At 38.7% G+C, this 21,707-nt stretch overlaps 1 protein-coding gene across 3 annotated transcripts in view; it reads right to left on the bottom strand.

Annotated features, from left to right (window-relative positions):
• SLC44A5 (solute carrier family 44 member 5) overlaps positions 1-21,707 on the bottom strand; it is a 67,632-nt gene that overhangs the window by 24,724 nt on the left and 21,201 nt on the right. For all 3 annotated transcript variants that reach the window (XM_038144306.1, XM_038144305.1, XM_038144304.1), the window contains exons 2-8: positions 12,359-12,407; positions 10,826-10,899; positions 8,938-9,022; positions 5,787-5,871; positions 3,271-3,399; positions 2,444-2,504; positions 704-827 (exon numbers count right to left, since the gene is read on the bottom strand). In XM_038144306.1, the coding sequence (XP_038000234.1) occupies positions 704-827; positions 2,444-2,504; positions 3,271-3,399; positions 5,787-5,871; positions 8,938-9,022; positions 10,826-10,899; positions 12,359-12,407 (607 nt within the window). The remainder of the gene's footprint in view (positions 1-703; positions 828-2,443; positions 2,505-3,270; positions 3,400-5,786; positions 5,872-8,937; positions 9,023-10,825; positions 10,900-12,358; positions 12,408-21,707) is intronic.

Below are 21,707 nucleotides of genomic sequence, written 5' to 3'. Positions count from 1 at the left end.
CATCAATCACAGTTACAGCAAAGAAAAAATCTGCATAAGAATGTCTCTACAAGTCCTGAAAAAATTAATTAAAAAGGCTTTATTGTCAGAATTGCTTATTATGTCACAAGACAAGTGTATACTATCAACATCTGCAATGTACAAAGGGACAAACAGTAGTGACTCTAGAACTGTTAACAGCATAAACCAGAAAACAGATCAGTGAAGCAACTTCATGGAACTGTTTTTCTATCCTGCAGAATGCTTGCCGATATAATAGTTTTTTGAAGAATATTCCAATACATTTACTTTTTACCAGAAACAAGAGCATTCGGATGAGGTGAGATGCCCAAAGTACTAGGCCAGCCCATGGTAGTGGAAAGGTCATCACAGAACAGGATAGCCAAGGCCATTCCTGGCTGGCCTGAGTCCTGCAGCATGAGGATTGCATTTTGAACCTCATGCAACTTTCCTTGCAGAACTTATTTTTGCTAGGAAAAACAAGAACTATTTCAAAAAGTGACTGAGTGTCCTTTCTGCACACCACAGTGCTGGATTTCCTTAATGGAACTTTGGAAGTGCTCAGGCACAGAGTGACCATTTACTACCAAGTCTTGCTTGGGTACCCTCAGTCATTTGCTACAACAGATTCTGATTTTTTAAAATTACTAAATTATTGTGCAATCTCAGAAGCCAACAAACACTGAAGAAGGGTAAAACCTACTTTGCAGCTTCCCTGAGATCAGTTACATTTCTTGTTTTCCCTCTTCCATCTTTGAATGTAGTCTGATTTGCCACGGTCAACACACCATTCTTCGTGGAGAAGTCTGGGAAGCATCTCTTCAGAACTATTCAAAATATCAAAACAAAGCCTGCATATTACATCTCATGTCAAGCTCTGCTTTTATCATGTGTGTTTTGCAACATATTTAAATAATTTCAGATTTACAGTCAATTGTTTTTCAACTGATTATCTAGCAATATGTTGACTTTGACAAATCTTGGTAGAGCCATTGCATTCAAAATTATGATTTCTGTGCTCTGAGGCTTTTTGTCTAAGCTCAGGCAGGGTGGGATAACAGATTTCAACTGGAGATTCTAGGTCCTACCAAATAACAACAGTACTATACGTAGGAGTTTAAGAATTTGTAATAAATGTGGAACTTACTCTCTGTCAGTATCTGGGCAGCTCATAAAAACTGCAGCTTCTCAAATACACCATTTTATGGTAATAATCAGACCAGCCCCCAAGGACAGATTCAACTTGACTGATCATGAATCATATTAGCCCCAAACCAATATATAACAGCAAGTGTCATTTTCCTTATATGCCAGATGAGCTGCAGTACCAGCCACTATCACTAGATATTCTTCGAGACGAAGCAATGGAAAAAAGATAGAAACAACTGGTTAGAGAGAGGGAAGAGGAGACTATAAAAAAGCGAGAAAAGGAGATGTTTGCATACTCATTTACTCTGCCCTGTTCTTTGCTGCAAAACATCCTTGGTTTCATTCCAAAGAGAAGAGCAGGTGAGTCCTCCTTCAGAGGTGTACTTCACATAACCACTCAGTGCTTTCCTTATCAGATTCCAACAAATACTGATGCCAGGGCTCAATATTCAGTCTGATGTATCTCCCCCAGCAATTATTCTGACTAAATGATTGAGCAACATATCTTAACATACCTTTTCTTCCCCCTGTAATCTGTGCCCACTGATGTAGTCTAAAAGAGCTTCTTTGCAAATTATTTTATGTCTTTTGGGTCAGTACTTCAGTTTTCATACAAATTCAGACTATGTTTTAAAAATTTAATCCATATCTTCTCCTTTTAATGACCTTTTCCTGGTTTATATGATCCCTACTTTAAAGTATGGCAAAAATAAACAGCAATTTCTTATTCTGTAAGATTCTGGGTCAATACTAGACTTGTGCAGCTGAGATGAGCTCTGAGATCAGTGGTTATCTACTCAGAAATGCTTGCTGATCATAGTGAAATTTTTTGCTTCTGAATTCCTCCACATGTCCTGCATAGCCAGCATTGCACTGAAAAGAGAGCTGCATTGTAACTGGGCTGAAGTATTGTTTGAACTTCAACACCTGGCCATAGGATCCTTCCAACATTTGGAGCATTTTCTTTATGCCAATGGCATCGCTTGCTCTTGTTTTGGAAGGCACAATTTCAGTTGAAGAGCTTTTGCTATCAGTGATGATTTAAGAGCAAGAAAGAGCTCAGCTTGACCTGATCACATGCTGAATATTCCCAGATGACTGTTACAAAAAATATTAATAAATGTTTATAGTTTCAAATTGAACTGATTTATACTTTAAAACTGAATGGATGTGAATGTCAGATAACAAGCAGCTCCTAGTGATGTTGCCGCAAAACACATTTCAGACTGGAGTTGTGCTTTATTATGAATGCTCACAATCTGCTGAGATGCATATAAGAAGTAGAACCACTCACAAGGCCTGCTTGGAATGATCATCGAAGGACAATCTTCATCACGTAGGACTTGAGCAACAGACTAAAAAGGGGAAAAATAGGAACGCTGAATACCAGTATAACAGTATGTTTGTTTTTCACCCACTCTGAAGGACTGCCCCAAACTGGGCTTTGTAGCCTCCTCCCCAAATTTCACTGCTGGAGCTGCAAGATACATTTATATCTAAGTGAGAATCCAAACTGTCATTGTGATTTGGGAAAAGACTATTCTTTTCTTTTCTAGTGACATAAAAGAAAATACCCTTGGATCAGCATCTAAGCCAGAACTACCTGGACAATTGTTTCTTGCCTATCCTTCATCTTTTCTTTTAAAGAAAAGTAAGAATTTAACCCAATTAATATAGCTGAATTGCAAGACATTTTAAAGATGGGAAAAGTAATGCAGTACTTTTGAGTGCAAAATCAGTTATATGAAGGACAGATTAATTTTCTTAGCTAACTTTCCAAGTAGCTATAGATGACTTAGGAGCCTTAAGAATTGGTTTGAGACCCTCTACTGCTGTGGGGTACTTAAGTACTAAAGGATACTGCTTGCCACAGTACTGCAACTGCATGAGTAGCTGCAGGTAGTCTTTTAAGCTAACAGCAATCATTTGAAGAGTGGAGGTTTAGTGTGCATTCAAGACCTTCAGCCTGGATTAAACAACTGTCAAATCACATAAATGGGACATCTCCTTATATACTGAAATCAGAATAATTCAAATCTTTGATGCAGCTCAGTAAAATCATGCATATTAAATACTGCTTGAAGAAAAAATGTACTTTATCATCTACAGATACATACACACCTTGCGAGGATTGTTAAAACCAGGTTTGCAGAACTGTCTGAAGTAATTCCACTGATCTGGTCTATATCTGTAGGAAGCCTGAACATCAATGTAGGTTGCAAACCTGTCTGGGCACTTTGAGACACAAAGCTGCAAGAAAAGAAAAAAATGAGTAAAGACACACTCTGGGTAGAGAAGGGTAAGGAAAGTCAGTGTAATGTAACAGCAAGAAAAATGTCACTGTCTTCACTAATGTTTACTGCAGGACTTAGAAAAGATATGTCATCCTTTTGATTCCCTAAATGAATACTTCTAGAATTCTTTGATGGAAAACACTTTCAAAGTGTGTTCTCCTCATATCTGGCATATCAAGCCCCTCTCTGTATCTTCTTAGGTTCTACACATTCTGATAAGCAAGAAGAGCTTTCAGTCTGTTGAAAAGAGTATTATTTTTTTTGGGCAGCAAGGAAAAACTTCTCAGGTCCTCCTCTATATCATCAGCAGCATATATGAACAAGGTGGTGTGACAGCTACTTCCACAGGATACATGCAATTTCTTTCCACTACATGTATAAGGAGAACTTTATTTAAAGAAAGTCTCACTAAAATCCAAAGTCTCAGGTACTGCTATTCCATCCTTCTACACAACCTCTTCAGTCAATTACATCTATACAAATATTGTCAAGTTAGGTGTAAATCACTCAAAAGTGACTTTTAACTGTAGACTAAGAATTGAGTTACAAAGCCAGGGGATGCCTATGTCAAGAATGATGCTCACAATACTCAAGGTACAGCTGTTATAAGCTGGATTTATGTGAGAAATCAGGTGAGGACTGGGGTTTATTGAATGCAGACATTGAGAAGTTGTGATTTAGATTTCAGATATGGAGAAGTGGCTGCCCCGATGAAGACTTTGAAGGTTCTGCTGGTCCCTGGAATCATACTAAGGACAGACATTCTGACTCCTCAGCGTTAAGACCGTGAGGTGGTTTGAATTCAATCTTTACAGCACATTTCAGCCTTTTCTAGAAGGCAGTTTGTTTCCAAAGGTGTGCTATCCAAAGACCCTTTGCAAAGCTCTGCTGTCCAAGTACCAGAGAGACATCATGCACCAAAATTGTCTTTCTTGTCAAGGGCATTCCATCATAAGTAATTCACCGAAAAGAATTTTTGGAAGAGGTCTTGAACTAGTCCTTAGGACACGGCAGATACTGCAAGAGCATCTTTCTATATGAATATTTCAGTCCTATGGACTACCCACAGGCCATGGAACAAAGAAAGAAGAGTTTTGTCCTTGCTGGGGCAATGGGTGACTAACAAGCACACACTTTACTATAAACTGTTTGCTATCTATGAAACAGGCAGTGAAATGTGCTGTCTGTGGATCCAATGGACTGTAGTAACAGTTTTCAAATCCAGTCTTATTCAAGAACTGAAGCTCTTTTCATGTTAGCTCTTGGGGGTTCTTTCTCCTGATATTTATATGTATAGGTCAGGAATGAAGGACCCTGTTTGCAGTTCAAAAGAGGAATGATCAAAAAAAATTTCTTCAGCATTTTTCAAAAAGACCGGTCATTTAACCATCTGCAGTAACAAACAGCATTCAAAAAAAGCATTCGTAGTTTTGGAGTTATTGCATATTTGAAAATGAACAAAATAACTACTCTGCTCCCAAAAACTCTCCTTCAACAAGTAATTCACCCTATTTGATTCATGGCCAGTGTCAACTTGACCACAGCACCAGTCAAGTTCAAATCCTACACAATGACCTCATATCTCTGAACAGACTGAACTGTTCTAGCAAAAGAGTCCAAAGACTGCAGGGCACCAGTGTCAATGTCTGCAAGCAGACAGATGGGGATTCCTGAAGCAAATCTGCAGCTGATGGAGCAAGTTTTCATTCTGACAGCAACTAGCCAGTGTTAAGAGGGTTCTTGCTCTTTCTTGTTGGAGATTTCCATGTTTTATGATCAGGAAAATTGTCTTGCAAGAAAGATCAGGAGGTTAATCTTAACCCACACAAATGCAGTGACTGGGTTTGTTTCACAACTTCATGAGGAGCCACAGCACAACAAATGGAGAGATAAGGCAAGAACAAGCTTTCAAAATCTTCACTTTTGAAAGAGCCATAGGCTCTACTCATACCCAGATAATCCTGTCACTGGCAATATGCACAGTTTCTTGAACATGTTCAGCTTTGAAAACCTTAGGTATAAATCAGTATTTTCTGCACGCACTGAATACTACTGGATAGCTGCTTGTGATGAATTCATAAATAAAAAATTGTTGTGTTCAAGTCAGCTGACTTTTTTTGTCTACTCTTATCCAAAATACACAATCTCAAGCCTTTCCATTTCATTTTTCTGACCGTCACACACTACAGAGAGTGTGCTTGTTACAAGTCATTTATAAAACAACCATGTTGTATTTCGAAGGAAATGAACAACAATTTTTAAATCCAAACAAATACATGTCTCATTTTTAAACACCATGACTAAGATGCAGGGAAAATATTTTATCTCTACATTTTCACTCACCTGTGTTGTAGGGCACTGTAGGTTTATTAACACTACGGGGCTGGCACATTTCAGAATGTTGAAGTAAAACAAAATGGTCTTGTTCCTGTGGAAATGGATATAAGATAATAATCATCAGAAATATAGGTGCTTATACGTCCTACCATTCCAAAATTAGCATACATTGATATTTAAGTTCTATTACTGTGAACATCCAAATTGCAAACACAAGACAAAAAATATCCGAAGTAGACCTTGAATGTTTCACATCAAGACATCTAAGAAACCAAAAGTATTTGCTCTAAAGAATGATAATTTTGACAAGTTTTTTTCTGCAGCATGATTTTAAGCTGAAACAATCCATGTAGCTGTAGTCCTGCCTTGAGAGGGTGAGGTTTGTAAAATAACCCTTAAAAAACATCATAGTCTCTGTGCCACCAACATCCTGTGTATGCAGTGCATGCAAACTCACCATCAGCAAATGCTTCACTGTAAAAGCTGCCTAATTTTAGTTGATCAGAAGGTGGCACCAAAATCAGTCAGAAGCTTTTTACGGTTGGAAACTAAAAGCAGTTGTCCAGAAAACAGAACATAATAGCATCTACTAGTAACACTGACAAGATCCTCTTGATATAAATAAGGGTCAGTCTGTCAGTCCCACATATTTGACATCTACTGGAACTTGGAGCCTTGGGGCAGCTGTCACTTAAGTCTGGATTTGTTGGAAACTTAGGACCCCAAGATATCTTGATTTTAAAACCTGGGTTTTGAAGACAGCAAAACGTCATGTTAGTCTTCACTATGTCAGAAAATTATCAGATTGCTCTATTGAAGATAATATGGCAGTAGACCTGTCCTTTTTCAACAAGACTTCAAAGCCAGCTAGTCAGGGTTATGCAGTGCCCCTGTATATGCACCCTAAGAAATGGTGCATATGCCCCGCTATGGACTACAATGGGCCACCAAGTTATCAGAGAGATGGAGCACCTCTCCCATGAGGAATGGCTGAGAGAATTGGGATTGTTCAGCCTGGAGAAGAAAAGGCTTCAGGAGTGTCCTAACTGTGGCTTTCCCTGAAGGGAGCCTACAAAAAATATGGAGTTGCTACTTACAAGGGCCTAGAGAGACAGGACAACAGGGAATGCTTCCCACTGACAGAGAGTAGGTTCATACGTAATATTGGGAAGAAATTCTTGGCTGTGAGGGTGGTGAGGCCCTGACACAGGTTGCCCAGAGCAGCTTTGGCTGCCCCATCCCTGGAAGTCTTCAAGGCCAGGCTGAACCGGGCAACCTGGTCTAGTGGAAGGTGTCCCTAGCCATGGAATGAGGGTTGGAACGAGATGAGCTCAGACTAAACCCCTGGGGACTTTGGAATACCACAGCTCTGGGTTAGTCTTTCACACTGCTTACTTTCAGGGAATCTGAAAAACAATAGTATTGACAAAAGCCTCACAAGCACATCCTCAGCCCCACTCCAGGGACTAGAGGGACTCTTTCAGAGGGGTATCCTGGCCTACTGCCATAAACACTCTTGCTTTTCTGGTAGGTTGTATCATGTGTCTTCTGATTTATATTTTTATAAGAATCTCCTCAATGTACCAAATAAATGCCAAAATGCAGTCTCACAAGCACATCCTCAGCCCCACTCCAGGGACTAGAGGGACTCTTTCAGAGGGGTATCCTGGCCTACTGCCATAAACACTCTTGCTTTTCTGGTAGGTTGTATCATGTGTCTTCTGATTTATATTTTTATAAGAATCTCCTCAATGTACCAAATAATGCCAAAATGCAGTCTCAGTAGCTGTATTATTTTCCAGCAATCCTATATAGGGAGGGTCATTTGTAAATACAAACTGAAAATCACGGTGCAAGAAATATCTAAAGGGAAGACTCAAGTAACAAACAGAAACATGGAATGGGAGTGAATGGTAAGAATCAGAGAGAAACACCTGGCTCCACATCACACAGGATACTGAAGCTGTGTGTCTGAGACTCCCAAAGTCATTTGTTCACTACTTCCTACTGGCAACAGAGAGGACAAGACTAATTGGCACCGAGGCGGGGGAGCAGAGAAGTGGTGCAGTAAGGGGAACACACACGCCACTACAACTTTTTCCTCCTTGTTTTTCCTTTTCAGGAAGTTTGACTCTCCAACAATTGATGTGAAGAATAGTCTGAGGGTGGAACAGGTCTTCTTCCACTAGCCTGTCTCCCCGGTAAAAAAAAATTGAGAGGATATATAGCCCTAGCTCTACTTCTGTTCCAGTCTCTATTCCCTGCTCGTCCCCTTCTGAACTGCCCTTTGGACAGTGCCTTCCTAATTTTTTCCACAGAAAACTAAAGGGAGAAAGAAAGAAGCAGCAAATAGTTGTTATAAAATACTAGCATAGCATCTAGCTTCTTGACAGTGACAAGGGCATAAAGCATGCCTAAAACATACCTTTTGAAAGGAAGACGGTGAGTGAAAAAGCAAACCTTTTAAAAATTCTGTTTCATAAACCATTTAGATTTTCAAAGAAAACATAGATACAACATCTTTCTTCCCTGAGCAACTATTTTCATGTGGAAGTACTCTGTTGGTATCAACTAACTAATTTAACTCTTACAATTCAAAATGTAAAGTGACTGAAAAACAGAGACAAGTAAATAGAGTCATTTAGCTCTATTTACCTCCTGTTTATCCAAGGAGGATGTAGTTACAGCTGCCCGTCTCCCAGACTACTCAGTCTTCTCTCTACTGGCACAGGAAAAAAAACAAGAGCCTTTCACTACAGACTTTTCCATTATTTGGTGTATGTTGAGAAAAACTGTGGACCAGGCTACAATGCCTTAAGACTTCTCTTATCCCAAGGTGGATGAAGAATTACTCAACAGGTTATGAATTACCCAAACTTTGGCAGCTAGAAGCTGCGCCAGCTAGTCACTTTCTATGCAACTGCTGACACAATATTTAAGTTGTATTGATACCTTACAAAAATATTCTCTGAATGACACAAACAATTGTCTTACAGTAATAATTTGGACCTGGATTTGCACTGGGAAACTGATTTCTGAGCTTTATTTGGAATAAATGCAGTAAGAGTGCCACTGTCTCTTTGACAAAGATTTGAAACCTCACATCTTATTCACAGTGCATGAGTAATAAAGTTATGTGAATGGATTTAGTACTCACTCATTGAGGGTATCTCTCTGACCACAGAACTGTCCATAGCTGTCAGTTGGATAAATCACTTTCCTGGGGTCCCCATGCACCCAAGCTGCAAAATACACAATACCTCTTAAGATATTAGTTAAGTGTTCACAGTTAATGATTAAAATTAGCTAGCATGAAAATGTATCACTTCTAAAGTACCATTTTGTACTTTGTAGATCAACACTGAAGAGCACTGATTAGTAGATTTCCTAATGAAATACTAAAATGCAAAGCACAGTAAGTTCTACTAAGATATGGATTAAACTGCAAGAAAGCAATCCAACGCTGACCTTGAACACTTTCAGGGATGGGGCAGCCACAGCTTCTCTGGGCAACCACGGCCAGGGCCTCATCACCCTCACAGGGAAAAATTTCTTCCTGATCTCTAGCCTAACTCTGCCCTCTGTTAGTTTAGAAGCCACTTCCCCATGTCCTGTCACTCCTGTCCTTGTGCAAAGTCCCTCTCCAGCTCTCTTGGAGACCATTTAGGCACTGGAATGAGCTCTAAGGTCTCTCAGAGCCTTCCCTTCTCCACACTGAACAAGACCAACTTGTCAGCCTGCCTCCACAGCAGAGTTGCTCCAGTCCTCAGAGCACTTCTCCTCTGGACTCGCTCCAATATGTCAATGTCCTTCCTGTGCTGGGGGCCCCAGAGCCGGATGCAGGAGTGCAGATGGGGTCTGACTAGAGCGGAGCAGAGCGGCAGAATCCCCTCCTTTGACCTGCTGAACACACTTCTCTCAACACAGCCCAGGATACATTTGGCTTTCTGGGCTGCAAGTGTACATGGCTGGTTCATGCCCAAACCTTATCAATCCGCATTGCCAATTCCTTCTCAGGGCTCCCCTCAACCCAAATTGTTTTTCTCTAGCTTCTGCTACATGAAATTTTCTATCACAGTTACTTTACAATTGCAAACTTTTCAAACCATGTCATTTTTTTTGAACACACTTAATTTTGAGGGTTTTTTTAATCAGTAAATACATGGCTTTGAACTTCTCCCTAATCACCTACAGAAAAGCAGCTCTTCAGAGAAAGACCTTGGGGCCCTGGGGGACAACAAGCTTTCTCTGAGCCAGCAGTTTGTCCTTGGGGCCAAGAAGCTGATGGGATCCTTCAGTGCTTCAGGAAGAGCATTTCCAGCAGGTCAGGGAGGGATCCTGCCCCTCTGCTTAGTCCTGTGAGGCACCTCTGGGGTGCTGGCTCTGGGCTCATTGGGACAAAAGGAACATGGAGCTCCTGGAGTGGGGCCAGTGGAGGTTGCAGAGCTGAGGAGAGGCCTGGAGCATCTCGATGCCCAAGAAAGGCTGAGGGAGCTGGGGATGTTCAGCCTGGAGAGGAGCCCCAGCTGAGAAGGGCCCTCAGCCCTGTCTGTCAGCATCTGCAGGGAGGGGGCAGAGCATGAACCAGGCTCTGCTCTGGGGCCCAGCAATGGCACCAGAGCAATGGGCAGGGACTGAGCCCAGGAAATTCCACCTGAACATGAGGAAGAACTTCCTCCCTGTGCAGTGATTGTGCACTTGAACAGATTGCCCAGACAGGGTGTGGAGTCTCCTTCACAGGGTATACTCCAGAACCATCTGGACACAATCCTGTGCCATATGTTCTGTGATGACCCTTCTGAGAAAGGATGTTGGACCAGATGACCCACTGCAGTCCCTTCCAGCCTCACCCAGTCTGTGGTTCTGTGAATTACAATAGATACTGAATGTTAATTCACTACTTGCTTCTATGAAAGGCATTACTTATTGATTGGAAAGCTTTGCACTAATATAAGTAAAAGGGACATTTCAATAAAAAATTCTGACATTCACAAAACTGCTTCCCCTCAATATAAAAAGGCATTACTATACCTCTATTTACTTACCCACAACTCCTAATGCAATGTAACCAAGAATGACAACTATGAAGATCACACAGCAAATAATGTCTGTGCAGTGCCTAGGGGCAAGAGGAAAGAAACACTTTTTAAAAACAACATATTTAATATGACCCTTCAAAACCACTGATTGTCATATGCTTTTTTAACATCTGAATAAGATATCTGCACGAGCACTTTGCAGAAGTTTTAGTCACAAATTCATGTTTGAGATGTAAGGTCCTGTTTTTCCAGCAAGACCAGCAAATAAATGTATATGCTTTTTTTACTGTAGACAACGGAACATATTGAGGAACAAATTTAAATACTGTTGAAACAAGTAACACTTTAAAACGCTGAACCCATGAGATCGCTTATCATACAAGTGATGATATAAGTGGCAATACATACTACATGACATCTGTCTCAGAATTCATTTTTAGCATCTGCCATTCTTTCTGTTTTCCAATCTATGTTTCCTCTTACAGAGAAATATTTCTAACATAAAAGAGATAAAGGGAGCAGATTTTTTAAACAACTGGAGAACTTGAAATGTGTTTCCAAGTGTGGACACTTCCTTGGAGAGGACAAGCTTTATCATCTCACTGAAATAAACTTTTGGTGAGGCCGACGTGGTACAGCATCCAGGGTCAATATGATAGTAACTTAAGATAGGACAACCGCTCAAAGTTGAAGAAGTAATGCTAAAACAATGCTTCTCATTTTCCCATCCTCCATTCAGAAGCAGTTCTGACACCGCTCAAGCTTGGCTTGATACACTGGCAATATCATAAAGGTACTTCACAAATTAGGACAAACTCCCTAAACAAGTATTCCTATTTATTTCTAAAATTATTAGCTTTCAGAGAGGAAGAACTACATCCTGCATAGACAAGGATAGTGTGTTTGTGTTCAAATGATAGTATGACAAGTCTGTAGTGTGGTTCTCTGTCATAAATTTTCTCCTGAGAATGGTAAAATTGAAATAACATGTGGTTCTCTAATTCATTCTTCTCAATAATGGCAGTAAATGCTAGTTTAGAACTTAGCTCTCTACATATGGAAAAACACTGAAAAATTGCCCATGATTAAAAGTTGGACTTGATGATCTTGGAGGTATTTTTCAACCTTAATGATTCTATGATTTCCTTAGATGTTTTCTGAGCAATTGCACTCTGCTTGTAAACTAATGAACCTTATTAAGTGGTAACATGCTCTCATCTGCATGTCATAAAACTAAGTGAAGTCAAGCCAGATTGTTCTGTTAGGTGGCTCTGTCACAAAGAGGTGTATCAGAACTACCACACATGTTAGATGGCAGATACTAGCCAATGCAAGGCACACAGAATTGGCATTCAAACTAAAAGGACTTAAGAGCACACAGCTTAATACTCCCTAGTAATCATCCGTCCTCAAGGGTAGTAAAGATGGTGGTCTGTATTTAGAAGACTTGCAGAAACACATTCACAAGTTTTGATAACAAAAATTTTTAACCCCTGTTCACCAAAAGAATTTAACAATAGAATGAGTTATGATATTTACCTGTTATGAATAGGTCCTCTGAACTTTGGGTCAAATTTCCTTGGTTCACCTGCATTTAAAATAAAACAGTATAAAAGCATGTCCTTATTTAAAATAAAATATGTCCAGAGGGGGGTGTTAACACCAGCCTTTGAAGAGCATCTTCCATATATTCATATTTATTCAGTTTTGTTTAAATAATTTCATATGGGTTATACTAGTAATTCACCAATAAACCTAACTAGGTTTTGTATATGAGATTACAGCTTTTTTTCTTCTAGCTTAAAAATATTGAGCGCCTCACATTTACCACATAATAAGTTACCTTTAATGCACATCCTATGCCGATGCCTATGCACAGGTTCACAGTGTATTTGAGAGACAAGGATTATGCCTCCCAGTCACAGGCTAAGTGTGTCTGACAGCAAGTAAATGAACCCGCCTCTCTGCAGTTACAGGCTATGTGCTTCTGGTTTTTCTCCACAATCATAGAATGCTAAAGAGTTACAAGGGACCTCAAACACAATCTAGTCCAAACACTTCTTGCCACGGGCAGGGACACCTCCTCCTAGACCAGGTTGTTCAGAGCCCCATCCAACTTGCCCTTGAACACTGCAAGGGCTGGGGCATCCACAGCCTCCATGGGCAATCTGTTTTTCATGTGGCTATCCTTGTTAGCACAGTTCCAACTGATTCACTCCACACATAAAAAAAACCCTATATTAAAAACCCACCAAATACTAACCTACTAACCGGTGCTTCCCACGTGGACCTGAATAAGAGAAGTTAAAGCATGATCTCACTTGGTAAAGAGTAAAAAAAATTTATAGACAAATTAAAATTTTCATATTTGGGTTACTGTATGAAGAGAAACAAGCAGCCTTTCATTCAGCAGACCAGAATTTGGATTTTTCCTTTTGAAGCTAGCTATTCAGCTTTAGGGGACTTTTTGCTTACAAAGTTCAGTATTATCTGAACAAAACTCTATGCAATGAAAAATGACTCCTTCATTCAAATGTCAAAGCTACAATACAAATTACTGCTTCAGAGTGCTTTTTCACTGCTTTCTTAAGGATCTCCTCTGAATATCCCTGGTATTACATGGTACTACCAGCCTAAATTTTCTCCCCTGGCCCCCTAAGAAAAATACTTATTTTTGTCAATTAGAGAACAATTCAGCAACTTCTCAAAAGCAGAATTTGCTTATTAACTACATGCCAGACTTTGTTCTTGGTTTGTATCAGAAAAACCTTATCAAAACACACGCCCACCAGTACAATAAACACAGCACTTAATAAAATCCTATTTGCCCTTCATCTGAGGTACTCAGATCCGCCTTAGCAAGCTCCTGCAACAAAAATATCTTAATACAGAAGAGACCAAAAAATTAAAACTTTAGAGAAGTGATGTATGACAGCAATGCTGGGGAGTGGAAGAAGCCAAGCTGTGATACATGGTCAGGAAAGCAAATGTACCATACACAATACCTAATGTTGGGCCAACACCTGTATATTGAATGAACCTTTTTGAACAGAAATTCCTACCAAACAAATATTTCTACTACAAAATAATTTACCACCAGAACAAAACCATATGTAACATCACGCTCTATAGACAAGTTCTGGCTCTAAGGCACACTGAAGCTGAACTTCTGTTCTTTGCTCTTACAGGACCTGTTGAGCACATAAGAACAGCCACACCAGATCACACAAAAAAATCCACCAAATCCACACCCTGAATGTTATAAGGGGCCATGTTTGAGGAGGAATGCAACACCAAGGCAAACACTGTAGTATTTCCCCAACACTGATATTACAGAGACTTGCAACTGCATTTTTCTTAACTAAAAGTACTGACTTTGCATTTAATAGCTGTGAGTGAATTTCTTTTTCATTCATTGAAAAATTGAGATTCAAGGAATCTCTATTTACCTTGCACATACTTTAACAATCTGCAATGCTCTACATCACAGAGTAGTACAAGTCAATCAAATATTGAAGTACTACTTTTTTTAATCTGTTTTAAGCTTGCAATCAATCAGTTTATTACTGTACTATGTAACATGGCAGCATGTTATGCCAACAAAAATGTTACAAATTATTATACTCAAATGTCCTGGTCTGCTCAAATGCTTCTTGTACAATAAGCCATTTCATAGTCTTGGTCATGCTTATATTCCTTTTCTTATCCTTTACAAAAGTGCTACTACAGATCACTAGAAAAGGAGGGGCCAGAATGGCACAGGATATTCACCACAAACATTGGACGTGATTTATATAATCCCATAATGACTCTTTCTATCTGACTTCAGTCCATTCCTAACAATTCTAACAGTCTACTTGCTTTTATGGGCAAACATTTTTACTGAGTCACCCATTAAGACTCCAAGTTCTCACTCTTGAATTTTAGTAGTTAACTCAATCCCACTACTGGAGGAGACTAGTCTCCAAAGCTATTCAATGTTCTCCTTAAAAATTAGAAAAATGAAGTAGAATGAACACTTTGAAACTGTGCAGGTGACAAGTGTTAAAATACTTCTGAAGAACGAGGTATTTATCAAAAAGGATTTTTATAAACAACACTTCAAAGTGATTTTTGTAAAGTAACAAAAGTTGTAAAGACAAACTCCATTCAGGAATCCATACAGAACAACTGATTTCAAAACCACTGTTGAGAGGAATCCTAAAGGATTACAGCACACTACAAAGAGAGAATGAGTCAGTCAAGCGAAGTCTGCAAAAAAAGTTCCACTCTTTCAAGATGTACGAGCATGATTGAAAAAGTCACTGTTCCTTGTGCTTGGGGGCATTTGAGGCCTCAAATGAATAACTATTTCTAGATCACGGCACTAGAATTTCAGAAGATACCAACAAATTAGAGAGAGTAGAGGGACTTCTTAAAAAGAAGATACTAGGAGGTTTACAGAAAGCAGTAAATGAATGCAACTTCAATGCCTGTGATTAAGCAAAGGAGCACAAAATAAGAGTCTTCAATCACCATACAAAATTTAAAACGATCAGTAGTTCTGTTTCCTCTACCAGTTCGATAAGCTAACCTCATTTACAGCAAGGATGGCTTAGATTAGGTATTAGGAAATCTTTCAGGACACAATCATATACTGAAACACACACTGGAATTTTCATCACACTAAGTTTTTAAGAAAGGATTATACAGCTATCACTGGAGAGGAGAACAGTAAAATGTAACATCTCAGTACACAGAGAGCCAAACGGATCCAACAAATAAGAGGATAAAAACAAAGCACTACAGAAAGGGAGCTCTAATTCAAACGGAGACTCTCACCTCCAACAAGCCAGAAGACAGATGCTGTGAAATAGAAGTAACAGCCACTAACAGCTGTAAAATTATTGCAGTACTGAAAACTCCTTCCAAGAACTGTTCCTCACACCAGCAGTCTGTATGCTTATGGTGGCACGGTGTAGGGCAACACGGCTCAAACTACCTCCTCTATCACTGAGCTCTTGGTATAAATTCATTACAGAGTACAGTAAGAAACAGGAACAACATTCTAAGTTCAAAATACACTAGAATTCACTGTCAGAATTAGTCTGGATCCCTGGAACACTTGTTACAGCTGATCACAACTGTGATCAGTTTCATGGAACAATAAAAAAAAAAAAAGAAAAAAATGCCATTTGTTTAATCTAATTTTTCTAACTTAATTACAAATTAAATTCAAATGCCCTACTTTATTACTACTATTCTTTAAAAATTCAGAAGATTTTTTGGGGGGTGAGGTGGGAATTATTTATATTTCTAGTATCTACATTGCTCCTGGTAAAAGCAAACAACTTCCCCAGCTATAAAAGCCCAAATATATTTAGAAAGCAAATTACAAGCTTTAGGAGTTTGGTAGGCATAAGGAAGAAAGCAGTGGTGAGGGGGGACTTACACCTTCCGCTAAGATTCAAAACTGGGATAATATTTTTTCTTTGCAGATGAGACAGATCTATTTTACAGGCTGCCTTATAATACGAAACTTGAGTATGTTGAAGTAAAATATCATTACCAGAAATAACTGACAAGGTATTTACAAATTCTGATTCCAAACAGCACATGAAGTTAATTGTTACACTTTATCACTGTAATAATTTTAAAGAGCAACTCTAAATTACTTACCTAAAGTAAAAATCTACAATATACACATGTAAAACTTACCTTTGATGTACAATTTAAATAAACTAGCAAATGACATGCAGGAAAAAAATAGAATATTGCTAATAATTGAAGAAGTTACAGGACACCATTTGAGTCTGCATTCAAGCCCATTTAAGTCAATCAAAATAACATAGTTGAAAAAAGTGAGATTTAGATGAGGTGTTTTGAATTGTTCTAAGAAAGCAAGTAAATTACCATGTTTTCCATAGTAGCTCTCTTCATCTCTATCCATGTTGCGGTACCTGGATCAGTTGAGTAAGCTGTCTGAGATACCAGCTGTGTACTTCTGTTGCTAGCTAGCACACTTTCCCTAGCAAGCAGAGATACCCAAAAATACTATTTAAATAGATTTAAAAATAAAGCTCATTGTCAAGGACTTCTCCAACTAGAACAGAAATTAACAAAGTAGGCAGGCCTTTCTGTGAATAGAAAGTTATCACTCAGTGCCTTGTCTACCTACCCAAGCCAGTCTGTACAAAGAGGAATAACTCTTATCAGCTTGTATTAACCTACATTGCACATGCAGAAAGGGAAACAGCTGCACCTGAATACCATTAGTGAAATAAGCATATGGAAGTCAATATAACCGAAAAAAAATCTGGATGATTTGCTAACTGAAAATAAGGTAAAACACTCTTGGCTACATTTCTGTAGCCTGTGCTACTGTGACAGTAAATAGTCTTTACATGCAACAGATGGCCACATCTTTCCTCCTCTACTCATATGGCTAGCACCCCAAAGTTCAAGTCATATAAGTCTAAAATGTAAACTGTCTGCTGTATACTGCATTTCCAATCTTGTCAAGTGCAAGCCTATCTGTAGAAGTAGTCATCATTTACTAAATTATTTATTACTAGAATGTACTTTTTGTATTTCTGCACAGCACAAAAGCGCAGAACAAAAGAGGTAACGCTAGAAGGTCTCAGCATTGTGACATTGATACTGTAATGTTTTTATAGTGAAATGAAGTACAAAGCATTATACTCAGTATGTGAATCTGAAAGCCTGAGGCAATCTCTCCTTTGAAGCCACAAGGGAACAGAATATATATGTGGTGATCCTGACCAGAATGAAATTTCCATTCCCTGTGGAATATGATTAAAACACCAACTGTACAATTTTGCAATGAGAAATGTGTACACTTGTATATGCACTCCTACGATACTGTACAAGACACGGCTGAACCACATGCTGGAATGACAAAAACAACACTTTTAAGTCAGCCCTGTCACTGCATAGTACGCAATGACAAAGAAGAATAATCTCATATGATGTTTAACCAATGATGCCTGTGATATGAAGTCAAAGCCCATTTTGTTATTAGAGAACTTAGCAGCAATGTTCTAATGTTCACCGAATTACATCTTTAGTATAACCAGTATCAGGCAACCAAAGTAAAAGTAACACATTGAAGATGTAGACTGATCTCCTGCAAAATATTAACTGTTGACTGAACCCTGGTACTTAACTACCTCTCAAGACCTTCTGTCATTCTTAGGCATATAGGAAAAAAAAAACCCAAACAAATACAGCGAGGCCAAATGACTGATTTTACTGTGCTCCCATTCAAATTTGCAGCTCTGTGAGAGGTTGCTTCACTAAATCTCAATAAAGTAAAGGAACAGAAGGCACTGAAGAGACAGTGCTAAGCAAAAATGCACACTAACTAACATGCATTTGGTCAGCAATATATTACTCAACTCCAATAAAATGCTATTTCTGATTTGATAACTATTAGTTTCTTCAGGTTTCTTCCCTGGTGTTTGGTTAACAATTACACACACCAGTGACTAGAACAGCTACAGTTTTTTAAGGGAATAGTGTTTTTATTAGCAAGCCGTTGGATCTGCATGTGTAGGCGCTGCTCCCCTCTACTGGAGCACATTAGTCAGTTCAAGTAATTCAAAATATTGCTAGAAAAGGCCTCAGCAACAGTAAGTGTACCTAAGCTGCTAACTGAACTCTCAAAGATGCAAGTGCACAAGACAGATTAGGCAGCTAACAAATGCATGGGGTGTAGTAGGATTGAAAGAGGGTCATCTCAGTTATGTTTCTCTAAAAAAAATCACATTAAGATTTTGATGCTTCTGCCTATCTGTTCTCAGTAGGATTATAAAAAAATCCCAACACAAGTTCCTGCAAAACTGATCTAGCCCTTTCAAAAGCAGAAACTTCTTGAACATATATAAAAGCCAAAAAATTTCAAAGTTTACAGTCTTAATTTTGCAAAGAATCCAAATAAATATTTGAAATGTACTGCTGTTTAGTGGTAGTCAATTTAATTATACTTCGAAGATTTTTTAAGGCAAACTTCAGGTACATTTTAAGCTCCATGCAATATTCCTTATTCAGACACAGCCTAATAATCCTAGTAATGTAAAATAATACATTATTACTGTAAGACACACATGTGTTGAAGCAGTCTAATAAGTCAAAAGGTTGACATTAATACAAAAACAACTCTTTCAGTAAGTCTTGTACCTGGTTTACTGGCATACTGGGGCTTTTTTCCTCTTTGAAAGATTCAGGTATAACATTTCTTATAATATCATGTGTTGCATATAGGAAAAACCTTATTTTATAAGGGCCTTGTTATGTTTGTAAAATCATGGCTCAGGCCTGCTACTTTGGCTAAGAAAGAAAGGACTCCAGGAAAGCGACAAGTTCAGCTGAACTGGAAGTAGAAAAACAAGTTATATAACCATTATGCATTCACATCACGGTTTATAGCAGTTGGTTGGATTACGTTTGTTACGTTTGCAAACTATGTAACTGATAATGGACTAACTGCTTTAAAAGGCCTGGTTTTTTGCAATAAAGAGGCTCTCCTTTGCACCTGCCTGGGGACTCTGCATCGCTTTGCTTCATACAATCAGGCACACATAAATTGCAACTATAATAAAAATGCACTTATGATTCCTCTCCTGTGTAATAAATGGTAGCTGCCTTTGAAATATATTTTATGTGTCAGTATAAGTTTCTGGACTGCCATTATGCTACTGATACTGACTCATGACTTGCAAAAAATGGAAGGGTGAAGAGGGAAGAGGAGTGGTAGATGAGATAAACAAGTCACCTCATCACTTATGTGTCCTTTTCTTTACAAAGCTGCAAAGACAGAGATCTCAATGTGCAAGTCAGTTTCCACCCACACTTAGTCCAAATTTCAAAAGTGACTGTTGCTGACTTATAGAGAAGCTGAGGGCATTCAGCACTGCTCACAAACCAAGTGCCACTGCTCCAAGTCTTACCAAAGGACAGAATAAAGGAAGAGGGGGTAAAAAACACAACATAGTGAAAGGCAAGGGTTTAAGGTTTCAAGCAGACCAAACTACTGTGTACTATTTAGTTTTACCCATCATTCAGACTCCTTTGTTTCCCAAGAAGTCCAGGGCATGTGCACAACATAAAGAGAATTGGCCAGGAATCCTGAGGTCAGTGACTGTTCAGTGGAGAAGGCTGACCGTTTTTCTACTGTGGTTCAAAAACCAAGCACTAAATTAAACTCTAAGAATAAAATTATTATCATTGCAGACTCCTAACAAGCCATGTAGCTGAAAAAGCATGATGTATTCCATGTCATAGCCACAAGACAAAGTGAATGACAACATATCATACTCCCAGATGACTATCAGTCCAAACATTGTGCAATATTTCTTCCTGATGGTGACTGTACAATTAACATGCTGTCCATGTTCACTTAACATTAGAAAAAACATCACCAGCATGATATAATCTCATGTCAAAGGTCCACATCTAACATTCTCCTAATATTAGTGACAGCACAGGCTATTAGGCTGGTATTGAAACATACCAGTTGTCAAATAATTATCCTCAGAAAGGGGACTGAAAGTGTATACAGTTAATGTATTCTAAGCAAACTATCAATGAACTGCAATTCTGCCATATGATCAAAAATACCAATAGCTAGTGGAACTTTTACAGTTCTCTGAACAACAAACAGAATATTCCCAGCAGTTTGGGTCACATACAGAGCTTCATTATGGCTTCCATTTCAATGCGCTTATTAGCTGTTTTCCCAAATTCTTCTTTGGAGCTGAAATTGTCTGTTCTTTTTTTCCCCATCTTCCATTTCTTATTCTTGTTCTGCGGCAAATGCAGCAACAAGTTTCATGGAATATCTAAGCTAAGACACAGCCACAAAGATACTTCTGAAATGGTATGGTGTGTGGGAAGAGTACTTCTCTGCAAACTCAACTATTCTGCAAGACATTTTTTTCAAAATGATGTTGGGCCCAGGAGACTGGGTGAACTCTAGAACAAAGCAAGTTCTCTCTGTTAGTTATGTCTGATGTAGCTGTTTTGTTAAATATTTCCTTTTCCCCACGCTTTCATGTATTAATCCAGCTAGAAAGGGCTCTTGATCTTGGAACACACTCTCATGCGTTAGAAAAAACAGCACCTAAAATACAGCCTTGACAATGTTTTACCCAGAAAAAGGAGTGTTTTGAAATAATCAGATGCTTTCTACCAAGGATCAGAAAATGCCAGTTTTCTGCTTCTAGTCTGCTTTACTCTAGCTGATCTAGAATGACAGGCGGCAGTTAACAATATTTTCTCCTAGCAGAGTCTCTAACCCCAAATGCTTTATACCGTGACATATCATTGTAACCTTTTCTAGTTATTCCTATGCAGTAAAATGCTGCATGTGGATACCGTACCAAGACCTTTTCTATAAATCATTAAAACAGCACTTTTATAATCTCAGAGGGAAGGTGTTAACTTCAGCATCTACCATTTATAATCACAACACAGCACTGTTGCTACTGGGAAAAGAAGTGCAACTATACACGTTTTTTACATATAAAAATGCCAGGTGGATGAAACAAGAGCTGGATTATTCTGGACTTTGTGTACACCATCTATATGCCACTATTTTATTTGTACAAATGCATTCAATTACTTTGGAAGCATGAGAACAGTCAGACTCACAACCTTATGAATAAACTAGTGTCTAATTCACAAAAGCCACGTTGAAACTGCAGTAATCAGAGCTTTGGCCGCAACGCATAATTTTGAAGATGTGTCTTTCTCTGTATACCAGGCCTTTTCTAATAGCTGCGTATTAAACCAAGAATGGTCAATGGTTGCCTGTATTTGTTTAATGAGCTGTTGGGTTTTTTTTTGAAAGATAGATATCAAAATCCTAATGCAACATGTTAGTGAAATG

The sequence above is a fragment of the Motacilla alba genome, chromosome 8, assembly GCF_015832195.1.
Source record: "Motacilla alba alba isolate MOTALB_02 chromosome 8, Motacilla_alba_V1.0_pri, whole genome shotgun sequence".
NCBI lineage: Eukaryota > Metazoa > Chordata > Aves > Passeriformes > Motacillidae > Motacilla > Motacilla alba.
This window is presented reverse-complemented; position numbering and strand designations above follow the sequence as displayed.